The 17,355-nt window shown below is 35.0% G+C and overlaps 1 protein-coding gene across 2 annotated transcripts in view; it reads right to left on the bottom strand.

Annotated features, from left to right (window-relative positions):
- The window catches only part of Unc13b (unc-13 homolog B), a 207,274-nt gene that overhangs the window by 117,419 nt on the left and 72,500 nt on the right, over positions 1-17,355 (bottom strand). For both annotated transcript variants that reach the window (XM_026415263.2, XM_026415255.2), the window contains exons 6-7: positions 16,949-17,022; positions 9,046-9,103 (exon numbers count right to left, since the gene is read on the bottom strand). In XM_026415263.2, coding sequence (XP_026271048.1) covers positions 9,046-9,103; positions 16,949-17,022 — 132 coding nt within the window. The remainder of the gene's footprint in view (positions 1-9,045; positions 9,104-16,948; positions 17,023-17,355) is intronic.

Below are 17,355 nucleotides of genomic sequence, written 5' to 3'. Positions count from 1 at the left end.
ACTCAACAATTTGAACTAATTCATTCCTCAAGTAAAATTTAAATAATATGTGGAATTTTGCTTAAGATTGATTCACACTCAGGACATGTGTGACTGGATGGGTGTGTGTGTGTGTGTGTGTGTGTGTGTGTGTGTGTGTGTCTGTCTGTCTGTCTGTCTGTCTATCTCTGTCTCAAATCACATTTTTAGGTAATGGTTGTAACAAATCTCTTAAAACAAACCCTTAGTAGACAACCAGGAAAATTTCTTTGAAGTACAAATAGTGAATTGCATCTCAAACGAAAGTTCAAGCTATATTTGTTGTTGTTGTTATTGTTAAGAAGTTATTTGTTGTGGCTCAGTAGGAGAGCCTTTTGTTCATTTATCTTTGGTACTTCCTACAAAATACAGAATTCATTTAAAAAGGAAGAATGGATAATAATGATATTTAAATGCAATGGAATATTCACTTAAATAATTTTTGAGATGTGAAATATTTATGTGTATAAGTTTTAAATAATAGGATCCTAATCTTATTAAGATGATCCCAATTATCTAAAAACAAATTACAAACGCATATGTGTATATTCTTTTCTTTGAAAACTTCCTAGAACTTGTGAGTTATAAATGTTGTACTGATTTATATATCCTAGTAGTATATCTAAGTACTCATTTCATCAAACTCTTGCCAGATACTGAATCATTTTTTATTCACTTCTCAATTGCAGCTAGTGATGTCATCATTAGTACAGTGGAAAAAACTGAAAAGGCAGAAACTTGTTGAACTTATTAAGAAGCAAAAACTATTTCGTATGTCAATATGGTATGCTACTGCATTCTTTGATAAGACAGAAGTAGAAATATACTTATATTGAACATTAAAGATTTAATATCTTAGAAAGTTTAGACATTTGAAAAAGAAACAAATCATTTATTCTTTTATACCAACTTATCATATTTAGTCCTGGTTGAGGTATCATTTATTGCAAGGAAGACCTGTATCAAATATGTAGATCAGATTTAACAACCTCAAAATCTCCTTATAAACTTAAGGAGCAAACAAGGTACTCCACATATGGATCAAATTATATTTTTACATTGTGCACATGTACCAATATATAACAATGAATCCCACTATTATGTATAATTATAATGTACAATTTAAAATAAAAGATACACCAACATAAATATGGTGACATACAGATAACACCTGCAAAATTAAACATGATGTGCTGAGGTTTAGCATGTATCTCTTGGTATCTGCTACTCCCAAAGGAAGCCATATCTGAGGCATGTGTCCTAAAAGAAAGCATGAATGTGAATATATAAAATCTAATCTGCTAAGGAAGGAAACTAATGGGATGTTGTGATAGTAATAAGAATTTTTAACAAAGATGCAAAGGCAATTTAATGAAGAAAAATCACCTTTTAAATAAATGATGCTGGGACTATTGGAGAGCAACACACAAAAACATGGTTTTAGACCCCTAAATCACTTCACATATAAATGCAATGCATAAGCCCTAACTAGATCTTATAGTGGAACAAAAAGGGAGAAAAGAGAGATTACAAAAATTAGGGAATTGAATATAGAATAGATATCAGATAACACTATGAAATTCTGCTATATTTTTAATTGTGATAGCAGCTTTGTAATCCTATGTGAATTATATCCTAAGGTTACAAAAATGACTTTTAAAAATGTTAAACTTTACTTAGTAAGCTTACTATTGGTAATAACATTGGTAAATTACTCCTGAAATATTCTTGTATACATTATAGAACACAGCAAAAGAATGAATAATTTGAAATTCTTTGGAACAGAGGTTCTTGCTGAAAGAAAAGCAAGACAGATATATGGATTGGAGGAACAACAGAAAAAAACATGTGAATAAGATGTTATGTGCTGATAACCATAGGAACATGAGTTGTGTTATATTTCCTAGCTCCATCATTAACACATGAGCCTTCTGGGGACAATTCAAAGAAGCATAACTAGTGCTAACATTTTAATGTATAAATACCATTTCCCACTAAAAATAGGGAGGGCTTATGGAATAAAAGACTTCTTCTAGAACTGAGGCAGGGAAAGGACAAAATGACACTGAAATATTATGTACTAGGAAGGGAAGGAAATTGGACCCAGGATCCAGTTTAAAGGAATACTCACAGGCCCAGTTTGGTACAACTGAATATCAAAGAGAATGACAAAACTGGATTATATAACATTTTAAGTTAAAAAAAAAAAGATGGGCTTGGATTGTGGCTGCACTACATTCAATCCTAAACACCATATTAAAAAAAAATAAAGTTACTGTGTCCATCTACAACTAAAAAAAAAAGAACCCATAAGTCCATAGTGATCCTCATTTAAAAAAAAAAAGAAAGAAAGAAAGAACATAAGAGATGAGGAAAAACTCTTCTTTCCAGATTATTGACAGTTAGTCAATGTACTTATGAACCCAAAAGGAGACTGGACAGAAAAAGCAAGACTGGGAGATGGAGGAGAACATGGAATGACCTGCATACACTGTTTCTCAGGGCTAGAATAAGTGAGCTTCCCATGAGTCAAATGAATTCTATGGAATATGGTTAGGCCTTGCCATATAAGTTTGGATTTGCAATGCCCCCAAAGGGCTCATGTGTTAAACAAAGGCTTGGTTCCCAGCTTGGCATTATTGGGAGGTAGTACAACATTTAAGACGTAAGGACTGTGGAGGTCTTTAAGTCATTGGGAGTGTGCCCTAAAAGAAAACAATAGAATCCCTTTTTCTCCCTCTCTTTTGCTTCCTAGATGCCATGAGATGAGCAGTTTCCTGTATCACAGACTCCTACCATGATGTACTACCTTGCCAAAAAACATGGGGGCAACTGATCATAGACTGAAATCCCCAAAACTTATGAGCCAAAATACATCAGATTCTAATGAGAAAAAGGTTTATCTCTAGCATTAACAGAAAGCTAATTAACACAGGCCTGAAATGTTTTGGCATTTCCCCATTAAAGAAACATTTAGACTAAGCATGGTGATACATGCCCACAATTTCAGCAACTCAGGAGGCTGAGGTATGAGGACCATGAGTTCAAGGCCAGCCTGAGCAACATGGTAAGAATCCTTCTTTTAAATAAAATAAAATAAAAAGAGGGTTGGGGATATAGCTCAATTGGTAGAATGCTTGCCTTGCCTACACAAGGACCTGGGTTCAATCCCCAGCACCACAAAAAAGGCTCTAAGTACATCTTTAGGTGGAAATAGTCAATAGGGGGACAAAAAAGGTTGAACCAGAACAATCTCTTATATTCAGGAACCGAATTCCATGGAGTCCCTTGAAATAACTTTTGGAGACTTAGACACCAATAGGACAGTCAGCCTTCGCCTCCCCCACAGAAGACAGGGAGCAACCAAGGAGTATCAGCCAGACAGGCAAAACAACCAACAAAGAGAGGAGCAAGACTTCTCCTAGGAAGAGTAATGTTATTGTTACTGTTCTTAAAACACGCGTTATCTCTTTTGAGTCTTAATGTAAAGGAAGCTTTTTTTAAAGAGTAAGATGATTAAGGTGAAGCTCTGTTCATGCTCTCTCTCATAGAATTTATCCAAAACTTTTGTAGATTCTCCTGAAGTCCTAAGCTTTTAAAAACTACAACCTATAAGATAATCTCTTCTGTTATCTTTCTTTAAATATGTGTGTGTGTGTGTGTGTGTGTGTGTGTGTGTGTGTGTACAGAGAGAGAGAGAGAGAGAGAGAGAGAGAGAGAGAGAGAGGCCAATGGATTTTTCACTTTATTTATTTATATATGGTGCTGAGGATAGAACCCAGGGACTCACACATGCCAGACAAGTTCTCTACCACTGAGCTACAACCCCAGTCTCTCTTCTGTTATCTTTCACACCTTTCCCTGAAGCAAAAGGCACAAGATAGCCCAGCTACTTGAACTGGCAATAATATAGAGGATAAAAAACAAATGTGACATTATCACAGTAATTACAAATTGAACATTCCTAATCTGAAAATCTGAAATGCTCCAAAATCTAAAACATTTTGAGCATCATGGTGGCACTCAAAGAGTTTTAGATTTTGGAGCACTTTGGATTTTGAATTTTCAAATTAGGAATTCTCAACCTGTAAAGTCTATGTAAAACACCAAAGTCTGAAACACTTCTGGATCTAAGCATTTCAGATAAAGGACACTTAACCTGTACCCTACAGCATTTATTTCCCTAAAGCATTTTAAAATAAATATATAACATTTATTAAAGGAAACAAAAACATCCTAAAAATGAAAGTGAATACAAAATGTTATTAATGGATGTTAAATCAGAAAGTTTTGACATGAAATAAACATTGAGGGGCTAGCCTCGATGACTTTGCTAGCTTCTGTTTTCAAAATAAAAAGTGCTAGGGATAAAGCTTGGTGGTATAGCAACCCCTGGTTCAATCTGTAGTAACAGAAAACAACAAAAACATTGGGAAGAAGCATACAGTATACCTTAATACTTTTAAAGAATCCCATCACTTTAGGAAAATATCCAGGGCTGGGGGTATAGCTCATTGATAGAGTGCTTGCCTAGCAAGTTATAAGTACCTGGGTTCAATACTCATCACAAAGAAGAAAGGAAGGAAGGAAAGAATCCAAGTAACTGGGGCTAGAGAAACTCTTGTGTTGAAGATTTATGATAGCAATGGTTTCTTTTCTTTTTAATTTTCTTTAGTTGTAGATGGACAATATACCTTTATTTTTATGTGGTACTAAGGATCGAATCAAGTGCCTCACACATGCAAGGCGAGCACTCTACCACTGAGCTGCAACCACAAGCCAGCAATGGTTTCTTTACAGCAGCAGCCAAATAATTTTTCCATAGTTTTATTGGTGCGTTATAAATATACATAATGGGGGATGAATTGTTACATATTCATATATGCATACATTTAACAATATAATTTCAGCCCTGTGATTTCTGAAAACACTTTGAAGACAATTCACTAGTAGTGGAGAACACTGACCCTAATACCTTGGGAAGTGGAGTGGTCAACCACACAAAGGCATCTCAGTACTAGGAATTCATAGGGACATATGATATTACAGTTAAGAAAGTCCTAGAGATTATGTAGATCAACTATTCCCATTTTATACATCAAGAAACTGAAGTAAAGAATTTCAGTAACATAAAGACAGCAGCCAATCCAGATCAAGAAAAAGGACTGGGAGTGGGGGGAGGTGCTGGGGTTGTGGCTCAGTGGTAGAATGCTTGCCTAGCATGTGTGAGGCACTGGGTTCAATTCTCAACATTGCATATAAATAAATGAATAAAACAAATTATATATATATATATTTTTTTGGTTTTGTTTTTAAAGAAGGACTCAATTACTCCATTTTGGATCTGAGGACAAGCTGGCTAAGACATCTGTTAGTCCACTGATCACCAAGGTTAATTTGGCTGATCTGGCAGGCTAGGCAGATGTCACCTTCCTCCCTCACCATTCCATATGCATGCCTCCTGAAGCGGTGCACTTGGTCAAAGAGGACAACCTTGCCCAATAGAGGAGGACCACTCTTCCATCAAAGGTATACAAGTAGCTGTGCTCCCCTGAGAGAACTTTCAAACAAGCTCTCAATCAGTCCATTTCTCTTAATAATAACTCAACAAGCATTAAAAGTATTGTATTGTTAAATATTAGTAAAATTTAAGGCTATAATCCCACATCCCAAAGAAAAAAAATGATTAATATTTTGGTGCTTCTTTTCCCAGGAGTATTTCCCATAATTGTTTAGATTGATTTACAAAAGTGTAGTAGTTAGTCTCTTCGGACTGTCATACCAAAATACTACGACTGGGTAGCTTTAATAACAGAAATTTTATGCTAATTATTTTGCTTAAAGTTTCATCAAAATTTCTCTATTTAAAAATATTTTGTATTTTTATTTTTTGGTGCTGAGAACTGAATTAGGGTTTTGTCATAGCACATTCTTTACTACTGAGTTATTCTCCCAGGCCGTAAAGCATAATTTAAAATAATGTTTAATATTGAGTCTTATGACAGTTATCATTTATTATTTAACTACCGAGTTATTTTCAAGTTTTTGCTATTTAAATAGTTCTTCAATGAACATTATTTATGTAAATCTTTTGTCTGCTGTAATTACTTAGGATAAGTAATTACAGCAGACAAGTGGTAGAATTTCCAGAAATTCAACCACTAAATCAAAAGCTATTAATAGTTTCAGTGCTTTGATATATTTTGTCAAAGTGCTTCCCAGAAACCTGTACTAATATATATGCCCATATGCACTAGACATTATGATTAGAATGTTTCTAATTGAACAAAGAGTGTCACAGAAGACTAGAAAACCAAGAATTTCATTCTTTAATTAAAGAAAATTAGAGTCAGGACAACAAAATGTGTAGTTCTTGATTAGATCATGAAATGGGAGAAAAAACAGACATTTTGGGGATAATTTAGGAATTTTCCATATGGACAGCATTTCAGATGGCATTAATGTTAATTTATTGATTGTGATAGCATTTCTCTTAGGAAATACATATTATTGCGTCCTGAGGTATGCAGCTTACTTGCAAATGATTGAGAAAATACGTGTGTATTGTTGTGATTGTTTATATAAAAGACAGCCAGACAGAAATAGGAAAGACATGCTTACTTCAGCAGCACACAAATAGAAATAGGAAAGAAAAATATGGGGGAGAGGAGGGAAGGAGCAAATGTAGCAAAATGTTAATTATTTGACCTATTAAAGAGCAATGGGTGCTCACTGAACTGTTCTTTTAACTTTTCTGCAGGTTTAAAATGTTTTCAAAATAAAAATATATGAGGGAATAGACAAGAGTTATTAATGACCTATTCATAGAAAATAAAGAAACTAGAGTCCAAAGCAGCAGTGCATGACTGTAATCCCACCTCTGCAGGAGGCTGAGACAGGAGGATCATAAGCTCAAGGCCAGACTAGACAATTTAGCAAGACTTTGGTCTTAAAATAAAAAACAAAAGGACTGGGGATACAGCTATGTGGTAAAGTACCTCTGAATTCAATCCCCAGCATCACCAAAATATAAAGTATCCAGCAAACATTTGAAAAGTATGTGAGAATTAATAAGCTTGCAGATTATTTATGACTTTTTATTTCTTCCTGCCTCTTGGCATTAATCACTTCAACTGCATTTCATCAAATGAGTCCAGGAAGGAACAGGACATGACATCTCAATCATTACATTTCACTTCTCACTAACAGTCTTGGAAAAAAAAAAAAAAAAGATTTAAAAGGTCCAAATTAGCTCATTACAAGGAATGCTGGAAAGGATCTTCAGACATCAATTTACAATCTAGTATTCAATTTAGATTGTTTTGGGCCTCCTAAGATTCTAAATGTTTGACCCTAAATAGCAAACAAAGCAAAACAAAATAAAAGTGTGGTTGCAATACATCATATAAAAAGTGGGTTTTCTTAAAGAAAAAAATGTTGACCTCTTCCATTGGTCTTAATTTTATCAGGAAAGTGTCCTGTGGAATATATATAACTGAAGGTAATCAATAGATTTACAAATGATGAACAGAGGTTTTTCCTTCTCATAAACAATACTAAGGAAGCAGTGTAACCCAGAGGGGTTCAACATGTAAATTATGGAATCAAGTTGTCAGCATTTGAATGTTTACTTTACTCCTTAGTAGCTAAATGATTCGTAGCAAATTACTCAATCTCCTTATGCCTCAGTTTCCTCACCTGAAAAATGGGTACAAGAATAAAATCTGTGCCTTTGGTTTTTGTGAAGACTAAGTCAGTCAGTACATTTAAACTCTTAGAACAGCATCTGGCACTCTGTCAGAGTTCAATATACGTTGGTTATTTTGTTACTATTATTACCATGACAACTGCTATCCACAGTTGATGAAATCTGGCATTTGATTCAGAAAACCTACAGCAATGCAGAGAAGAAAAATAAGCACATACACATACATATGTACTTACTCATATATCTCACTGGCTGAAAAACTAAAATAGACTTTAGTGTCCCCTTTAGTAGCTACTTAATTTATTTGAAAAAAATCAAGAAGGTAGAAATATACCAACAATACATGACTCATTTCCAGAAAGAATCTGTATGATCTGGACAAATTAATCCCAAGAGAAATGACAGGTTCTCTCATTCATTTAATTCATTCATCAAACTTTATTGGAGTTTACTATGCATCAGGTATTGAGCCAGATACCAGAATATAAAATAAAAGAATGTCTATCTTTTAAAACTTTATGGGTTTTTTTGTTGTTGTTGTTGTTTGTTTGTTTTTTTGTGGCAATGGGGATCAAACCCAGGACCTTATACATGCACTCTGCCACTGAGCTATATCCCCAGCCCCCAAATTTCGTGTTCTTGTTAATTAAATATACACAGCTTACAAAATATGACAGGTTATGTGATAGGCACAGGGAATATGAAAACACAGAGGGGAGACACATAAGCTAAATTTATGGGAAAGAGGAAACAGAGATGAGGACATTTAAACTGAGCCTTAAAAAAAACAAACAAAAACACATAACCGGGCTTGGTGGCGCACGCCTGTAATCCCAGTGGCTCTGGAGGCTGAGGCAGGAGGAATGCAAGTTCAAAGCCAGCCTCAGCAAAAGCAAGGTAGGTGCTAAGCAACTCAGTGAGACCCTGTTTCTAAATTTAAAAATATATAAAATAGAGCTGGGGATGTGGCTCAGTGGCCAAGTGCCCCCAAGTTCAATCCATGGTACCAAAAAATAATAACAGGTAAAAGGGGATAAAGCGGGTATACCCCAGGGGTAAAATCTAGCAAATGAAGGAGGAAAAAAAAAACAAAGTACCACTGCCCCACTTACAACACAGAAAACCAAAACTGATTCCTGAAGTTAATGAGTGATAAGTGAACAGTCAGCCACTGCAGGCTTGTGCCAAGACAGCAGAACTTCTGGAATCACTTCTATTTATACACACTGTTCACCCTCTTTGACTCAAAATAAGCCACATCTGAACAAGGAACAGAAAGCTGCAACAAAGACAGGTTCAGAGACAAGTTTCTCACTTACAACACTGGGCGGCAGCAGTGGGCAAGGACTTCCTCTGGCTTTCTTCTTGAATAGAATACTAGAAACAGAAAAGAGAGAGAGAAAAATGTATAAGAGACCTAAGTAAAGAAGGGAGGAAAAAAATCATAGCTACCTATAAAAAGATGTAGTCTTTGGCTGGAGTCAAGTTTTTTATTGAACACAAACAGAACATCCCACTACTATTTTCCACGCATGATCCTAGATCCACAAAGCCAGACTACGTTATGGTGCTGGCCCAATTCATTGGGCTAAAGTAAGATGGTAGAAGTTGTTCTGGCAAGGGCATCTAGACATCTGCCTAGCTGTGCCAGGCAATTGTAGAAGACTTGGTCTCAGGAGCATCAGTATTTGACAATCCTCTGAGTTTTCCTGTGGCTAAAGTATAGATATCCCCCAGTCAGACGACAGAACTAAAAATTTTTTTGAATGCCCACTATATGCAGGGCCTTGTTCACTGGGGGAATAAAGTTTGATAATAATGAGGATCAATTTTATTCTAGTGTACTGGAAAGTCATTAAGAGTTTTAAACATAGAGGAATATGACTTAATTACACTTAAAGATTATGCTGGTTGATATTAAGATGAGATGCAGAGTACAAGGGGGAAATTGACTAAACTTTAGAGTAATCTAGACAAAAGTTGATGATGTATACATAAGGATGTTAATGATGAAGGGCACTTCAAGTGATTGGATTCAAAAATGCAAAAGACTTTTTTTTTTTTGTACCAGGGATTGAACCTAGGAGCACTTAAACCACTGAGCCACATCCCTAGCCCTTTTTTATATTTTTTAGAGAAAGTGTCTCACTGAGTTGCTTAAGGCCTCACTAAGTTGCTGAGGCTGGCTTTGAACTCATGATCCTCCTCCTCAGCATCCTGAGCCACTGGCATTACAGGTATGAGCCACTACACCCAGCACAAAAGGCTTTTTGTATATACTTTTGTATATAACATATTTTACAAATAATAAACTATGGCACAAATAAAATAATACTGCTATTGCTACTTCCAATAGGGAGTGAACAGAAGTGATGAAAAATTTAAATAATATGATAATCTTAGTAAAACTGCCCCTCACATAAATGCTCTAAACTTCTTGAAGGTTAAACATTCACTTCAAAGTGGCAAAGGGACTAGATTATAAATTACCATTATAAATAAAATGCTGATTTTTGAAGGCAGCACATAGGGATAACAGTGAGAAACTTTAAATATTAAACTAGAAGAGTTCAGACTTAAAAGATGAGAGTAGACATTTTCAAAAGCCACATTTAAAGAGTATGTCCTAGGCCCAAAATGGAAAGTTGAAGTCCAATCACAACAAAATTAACACTTAGATAACTAAGGAAAAAAAAAACCTAAGATCTACTGCAAAAGAGGGACAATAATAGTATTTTTTTAAAAAAAGAAAAATCTCACTTATGAATAAAAATACAAAAATTCTAATTAATAGATTACCAAGCCAAATCCATCACATTACATAAGCATGTAATATTTATATGTGAATAGAAACATATATATGTGCATATAAATGCATGTTGGCATATAAATGTGTATATAGGATCTATATAGGATATATATCTATCTATCTATATATATATATATATATATATATCCTAGCCAGGCAGATTTTAAATGCAAGGTCAATATCTGATAAATCTATTCATATAATGTAGCACATTAACTAGATTAAAAGAGAAAAAGTATGTGATATAATAGAGACAGGAAAAGATTTGATATAATTTCATTCTGTTTCATGACAAAAAAAGCTTAGAAAACAAAATTTCCTTACTCTGATGAAGGATATCTATCCAAATCAATGACAAACATTGACAATTAATAAGCCTGTCATGTTCACACCTGCAATCCCAGCTATTCAGAAGGCTGAGGCAAGAATATTGTAGGTTGGAGACCAGCTTCAGCAAATCAGTGAGACTGTCTCAAAATTAAAAAAAAAAAAAAAAAAATTAATGGGCTGGGGATGTAGTTCAGTGGGTTCACTCCCAGTACCACAAAAAAGGACTTATGAAGTCAGGAAAAATACAAGGCTCTCCACTCTGTCTCTATCAAAAATTATACATTTATCATCCCTTGGTTCCAGGACACCTTCCCCAATGAATCCTCAAATCCACAGAGGCTCGAGCCCCTTATGTAAAATGATATAGTATTTGCATATAACTTATACACATCCTTTTGTATCCTTTAATCATCTCTAGATTATATATTACCTGATACTATGTAAATATTATGTAAATAATTGTTATTCTATATTGTTTGGGGAATAATGACAAGGGAAAAAAACTGATCATAGCTAAGGAGGAAGCTCAATAGCAGAGTATGAACTTAGCATATATGATGCCCTGGGTTCAACTGTTGGCACCACAAAAAAAAAGTGTTCAGTATAAATTCCATTTTTAAAATAAATATTTTTCAACCCAAGGTGAGTTGTATCTGCAGATGTAGAACTGAGAAACAGAAGGCCAACTGTACTCCATGTCTTAGGTATTAAATTTTTTTTAAATTAGGGGTCATCAAAAATAAGGAAAGTCTGATAAAATGCTATAGGCAAATAGAGCCTAAGGCAATATGACAACCAAATATACTATAGTAACTTGGATGGAATCTTGAAACAAAAAAAATAACATGAAATTAAAAACTGAGGAAATAACTATAGAACTTTAGGATTTATTTATTTATTTATTTTGGGTAAACTTATCTATTTCCTCTAAACATTTATTCCTTTATGGTAAAAACATTCAAGCTTAAGTTTTTAGTTAATAAAATATATAATAATAAAGTACCAGGGCTGGGATTGTGGCTCAGCGCTAGAATTCTCGCCTAGCACGTGTGAGGCCCTGGGTTCGATCCTCAGCACCACCTATTAATAAATAAATAAAATTAAGGTATTTTCAAAAAATAAATAAATAAAGTACCAACTCTTCAGTTATAATAATATATATATTGGTTTGTTAATTGTAACCCATGTACCATACTAACGTAAAGATGTCAAAAATAGGAGAAACTTTAGGGTGGGATTGGCAGGGAGGAGATAAACTCTCTGAACCATCTGATCAATATTTCTATAAATCTACAACTGTTCCAAAAATTAAAATGAGTTGACATAAACATATATGTACAGCCAGAAATGGTGGTGCACACCTATAATCCTAGCATCTTGGGAGGCTGAGGCAGGAGAATTGAAAGTTCAAGGCAAGCCTCAACCACTGCAAGATCCCGTCCCAAAACAAAAATAAAAGGACTTGGGATGTAGGTCAGCAGTAAAGGATTCTGGGTTCAATTCCCAGTACCCCAAAAAAAAAAATGTATGTATGTATATACACACACATATAAAATTTCAAACAAAAAATATAAGGCCTGGAAATAGAATAAAAACAATATTTAAAGATTCAAAATTAGCTACATAGAAATCTAAGACAATTCTCTAAACTATACGAACAAATAAAATCTGCTATATAAGATCAATACTTTAAAAAAAATGAGAGCAAGGGCTGGGGATATAGCTCAGTGGTAGAGCACCTGCTTGGCATGTGTGAACATTTATGTCCCCCACATTCATCTGTAGAAAAACGTATTCACCAACATGACGGTATAAGGAGGTAGATCCTGTGACATGTGAGTGGATTATAAGGACTGAGTCTTCATGAATGGTATTAGTATCCTTTTAAAGAGTCCCAGAAAGATGCCTTGTCCCTTATATAAAGGCACAGCAAGGTGCCATCCACAAACAGGAAACAGGCCATCACCAGATAACAAATCTGTAGGCACAAATTCACAAATTCATAATAACATGTAATCAAAAACAAAAAAATAACTCACAGGTCACTTTGAGAAGTTGCTGAGGCAATAGCTCGTCATTCTGAAAATTGATGAAAAGAATATTTTTCCTGTGTAGACTGTGTTATGGTTTGGATCTGAAATGTCCCCCAAAAGCTTATACACAAGTTGAAGGACTGGTCCCCAAAACAGCAGTGTTCAGAGGTGGAGCCTTTGGAAGATGACTAGATCAAAAGGATTCTAATCTCATCAATGGATTTAGCCATTGATACAAATTTAGAGATAGATATAGTGGGGGAGGGTACTGAAGATTTAACCCAGAGATACTTTACATTGAGCTACATCACCAGCCCCCCATTGACTTTTTCTTCTGCGGGGGAGTTGGAGGGGTGGACAAAGTCTGACTAATTGCTGAGGCTGGCCTCAAACTTGTAATTCCTCTGCCTTAGCTTCTGGCAATGGATTCATAATTTAAAGGACTATTGGGAGGTGGTGGAAATGTAGGAGGTAGGACCTAGTTGTAGGAAATAGACCCTCAGAGACATGTCCTTGAAGGATATATTTTGTCCTTGGCCCTTTCCTCTCTCTGCTTCCCAACTATCATGTGATAAGCAACTCTATTTTAGTCCATGGGGCCAAGTGACCATGGACTAAAACTTCTGGAACTGTGGGCCAAAATAAATCTTTCCTCCTTTAAGTTGATTTATCCCAGGTAATTTGTCACAGCTAAAGGAAGGTGACTAACAGACTACATTTCAAGCAAATCAAATAGCTGTTAAGAAAAAGTTCTATTTGTAGACAAATCATAGTTAAATCATCCTTTTGAAAACCCGAATAAAGTAATGATAGTTATTTGCTGCTAAAACCATTAGGTGAAAGACTGATGGAAGAATTTTATAATGAAGAAACAGGCTGACAATACATGAAGCCTTGTTGAATTTTAACTCTAAAACTGAGATAAGATATCAACTGCCTACCCCACTCAAAATGAACTTCAGTCTAAATCTCAATCTAATCCTCAAGCTACTAGGTATAGTTATCAGCTTAAAAGAAATAAAAGGAATAAAATAACATAGTAAATGAGACCTTAGGGACACAATCAGCCAAATACAGAATGTGTATGTGGAAATGGAACAGTTATACAATAAGAATGATTTAAGAGACATAATAACCAAATATACATTTTTTTGTTTAGATACTGAACAAATAAAATATAAAAAGACATCTTTAAGACAACAAAAGAAATTTGAACTCAAACTATGTATTAGATGATGTTAAAAAGATATTATTGCTAAATTCAAGGTGATAGTGGCATTGTGGTTATTTTTTAGAAGGCATTATCTGTTAGAGATATATACTAATGTATTTTTGAATTCCAGCAAAAAAGAGAGTAATTCTATATTTTTAGAAAAGTTTTTAAATTGGGGCTGGGGCTGGGGCTGGGGCTCAGCGATAGAGCGCTCGCCTAGATATGCTGGGCCCTGGGTTTGATCCCCAGCACCACATAAAATAAATGAATGGAATGAAGGTATTGTGTCCAACTACAACTACAAAAAAATAAATATTAAAAAAAGAAGAAGAAAAGTTTTTACATGGAGTAACAATCATAATAAAATACCACTTCTACCCACTAGGATAGTAATAATAAAAAAAGAGATAACAAGAAGTACCAACAAGAATATGAAAAACCTAAAATCCTTATACATTCACAATGGGAATAGAAAATGTCAGTCTGGCACTGTGTCCAACAGTTCTGACCCAGAAATTTTACCATGAGGTCTATACCCAAGAGAAATGAAAATGTATGTCCACACAAAATTTTGTATGTGTGTTCACGGCAATATTATCTATAACAGCTAAAAAGTGTAAACAACACATCTATCCATCAACTCTTAAATGAATAAATAGAATATATTTGTACAAAGAAGTGTTATTTGGCAATAAAAGGAATGAAGTATGATACTTGTCACAACATGGATGAAACCTTGAAAACATTATGCTACCTAAAGAGAGACAGTCAACAAAGGAACACATATTATGTAATTCCATTTACATTAAATGTCCAGAATAAGTCAATGTAGAAAACCAGAAGGTAGATTAGTAGTTGTCTAGGGCTAAGGAATATGAGATTGGAGAGTAATATCTAAGGGCACAGAATTTTTTGTTTATTTGTTTGTTTTAATGGGGTAATCAAAATGTTCAAAATTCAGCCAGGCATGGTGGTGTATGCTATAATCCCAGTAACTTGGGAGGTTGAGGCAAATTTGAGACCAGACTCAGCAATTTAGCAAGGCCCTAAGCAACATAGTGAGATCCTGTCTCAAAATAAAAGGGATAAGGATGTGGCTCAATGGTGAAGACCCACTGGGTTCAAAAACCAGTACCTCCCCACCAAAAAAAGCACAACTCTGAATACTCTAAAAACCATTAAACTGCATACTTTAAATGGGTAAACTACATGATCTGTATGAATTATATTTCCATAAAGCTGTTAAAGAAAAATAGGATTAGTTTTGGGCTGGAGATGGACTCAGTGGTAAAGTGCCCCTGGATTCAATCCCCAGTACAAAAAACCAAAGTGTAGTTGTCACTTGTCCCAAATTTCACTTCTTCACCTTTCATTTAACTCACTCACTATTTCGCTGGAAATGCAGCTCAGTGGTAGAGTTCTTGCCTAACATGCATGAGGTCCTGGTTTGATCCCTAGCAACACACACACACACAAGAGAGATGTTGACGTTCTGACCCTAAGTACCGTGAATTTGACCTTATTTGTAATTAAAATCTTTGTAGATGCAATTGAATTAATCCAATGACTGGTATCCTTATAAGAAGAATGAAAACCTGAACACAGACATACAAGATATACTGAAAACACACAGAGGGACACAGAGAGACATGTGACAACAGAGGCTGAGATTAGAAGAATGCATCTAAAGCCAAGGAACAGCAAGAACTGCCATTAAAGACAGGAGAGAGGGAAAGAAGATTTCTCTTCTGAACCTCCAATCTGAGATGAATTAACCCTGCTAACCCCTGGATTTCAGACTTCAAGCCTTCAGAGCTGTGAAAGAATAAAATTCAGTTGCTTTTGGTCACACTGTTTATGGTACTTTATGGCAGCCTTAGGAAACTAACACAGTCATCAAACCACAGCATTTTGGCTTCTATGAATGTTGGTGTTAATCACCAAATCCAATTACTCTATAATTCTATTACAGAATTCATTTTCTTTGAACACATGATATTATCAAGAATCTTTTTTCTTCGTTCCATAACTTTCATTTTGTTTCCTTTGTTCCAGGAACCTTTCCTATTCTCTCAATTTTAGGCACCTCTTACTTAGTTCCTTTTCTTTCCCAGGATCATATATTTGATATTTCCCAAGTTTTGTTCTTCTTTAATACTCTTTCATGCTCTGCCTTGTTTAGTTTTTCTACTGCTGACTTCAGTTGCTACCCACAGGTTAATGAATCCAAACTGCATGCCTACAGCTTGAGCTCCAGATTTTCTCATGAAGCCATTCACTAGACATTTCCACTGAAGTATCTTCTGCCACTCAAATTCTTATAAGACTCATTTTTAATAGCCCAACATGTCCGAAAGTAAACAAATATATTATCTTTCCCTTGCACTGCCAGTAACAAAAAATTCTCCATTCCTAATGCCCCCAGATTGAATTATATTTTCTTCTACACACCAGACTCATCTCTGGAGATAAATTATGAAAGCAGTATCAAACAATGAATGCAATAGTCTAAACATCCCTAAAAAGAATACACAAATAAGGATAATATCCAAAAATCTGGAAGGGAACAGAAGAAATACCTTCTGCTCATTTGTGTAACAAAAGAAGACAGATTCCCTAGTACCAGCTCCCTCCTCAACAGTCTAGAGTCAGACTTGTCCCACTGTCCTTTAGACAGCAAGAAATAGGAAAAGCAGGAAATGGAGCTTTCTAATGAAATTTCAGGCTATCTTTTAGCTGTTCTCTTTCTTTATTGCAATTTAAGTTACTTCATTCTTTAGGACAACATGCTGGACAACATCCCCATCTTTCCATATTTCAAATAAAGCATTTCCTACCTCATTATCAGCTCCTAAGGCATTGATTTGCTCCAATTTGTAGGTCCAATATCTGGCTTCCTCCTCTGGGATATCTACCATCAAAAAAAACAAAAAAGAAATCACATTAGCTGGTAATAGTTCAATCATCAGCAAATAATTCTATAGTCAAATAACTGTAGTTTGAAAGGTGGTAGTGAAAGATGAATTTTACTGGTGACTTGGTACTCGACATGAACATTATCTTGTATGTTTCTTCACAAAACCAATATGGTGTGCTATTATTCCCATTGTTCTATTTTGCAGATGAAGAAACTAAAGGCCAGAAAGGTCAAGTAATTTCTCCACAGTCACACAGTTCATAAACAGATGAGTCATGATTAAAACTGTAGTCAGTATAATTTCAAGTACCATATTCTTTTTATTTT

Source organism: Urocitellus parryii, chromosome 4 (genome assembly GCF_045843805.1).
Source record: "Urocitellus parryii isolate mUroPar1 chromosome 4, mUroPar1.hap1, whole genome shotgun sequence".
NCBI lineage: Eukaryota > Metazoa > Chordata > Mammalia > Rodentia > Sciuridae > Urocitellus > Urocitellus parryii.
The sequence above is the reverse complement of the archived record's forward strand: the minus strand, read 5'-3'. Positions and strand labels throughout refer to the sequence as shown.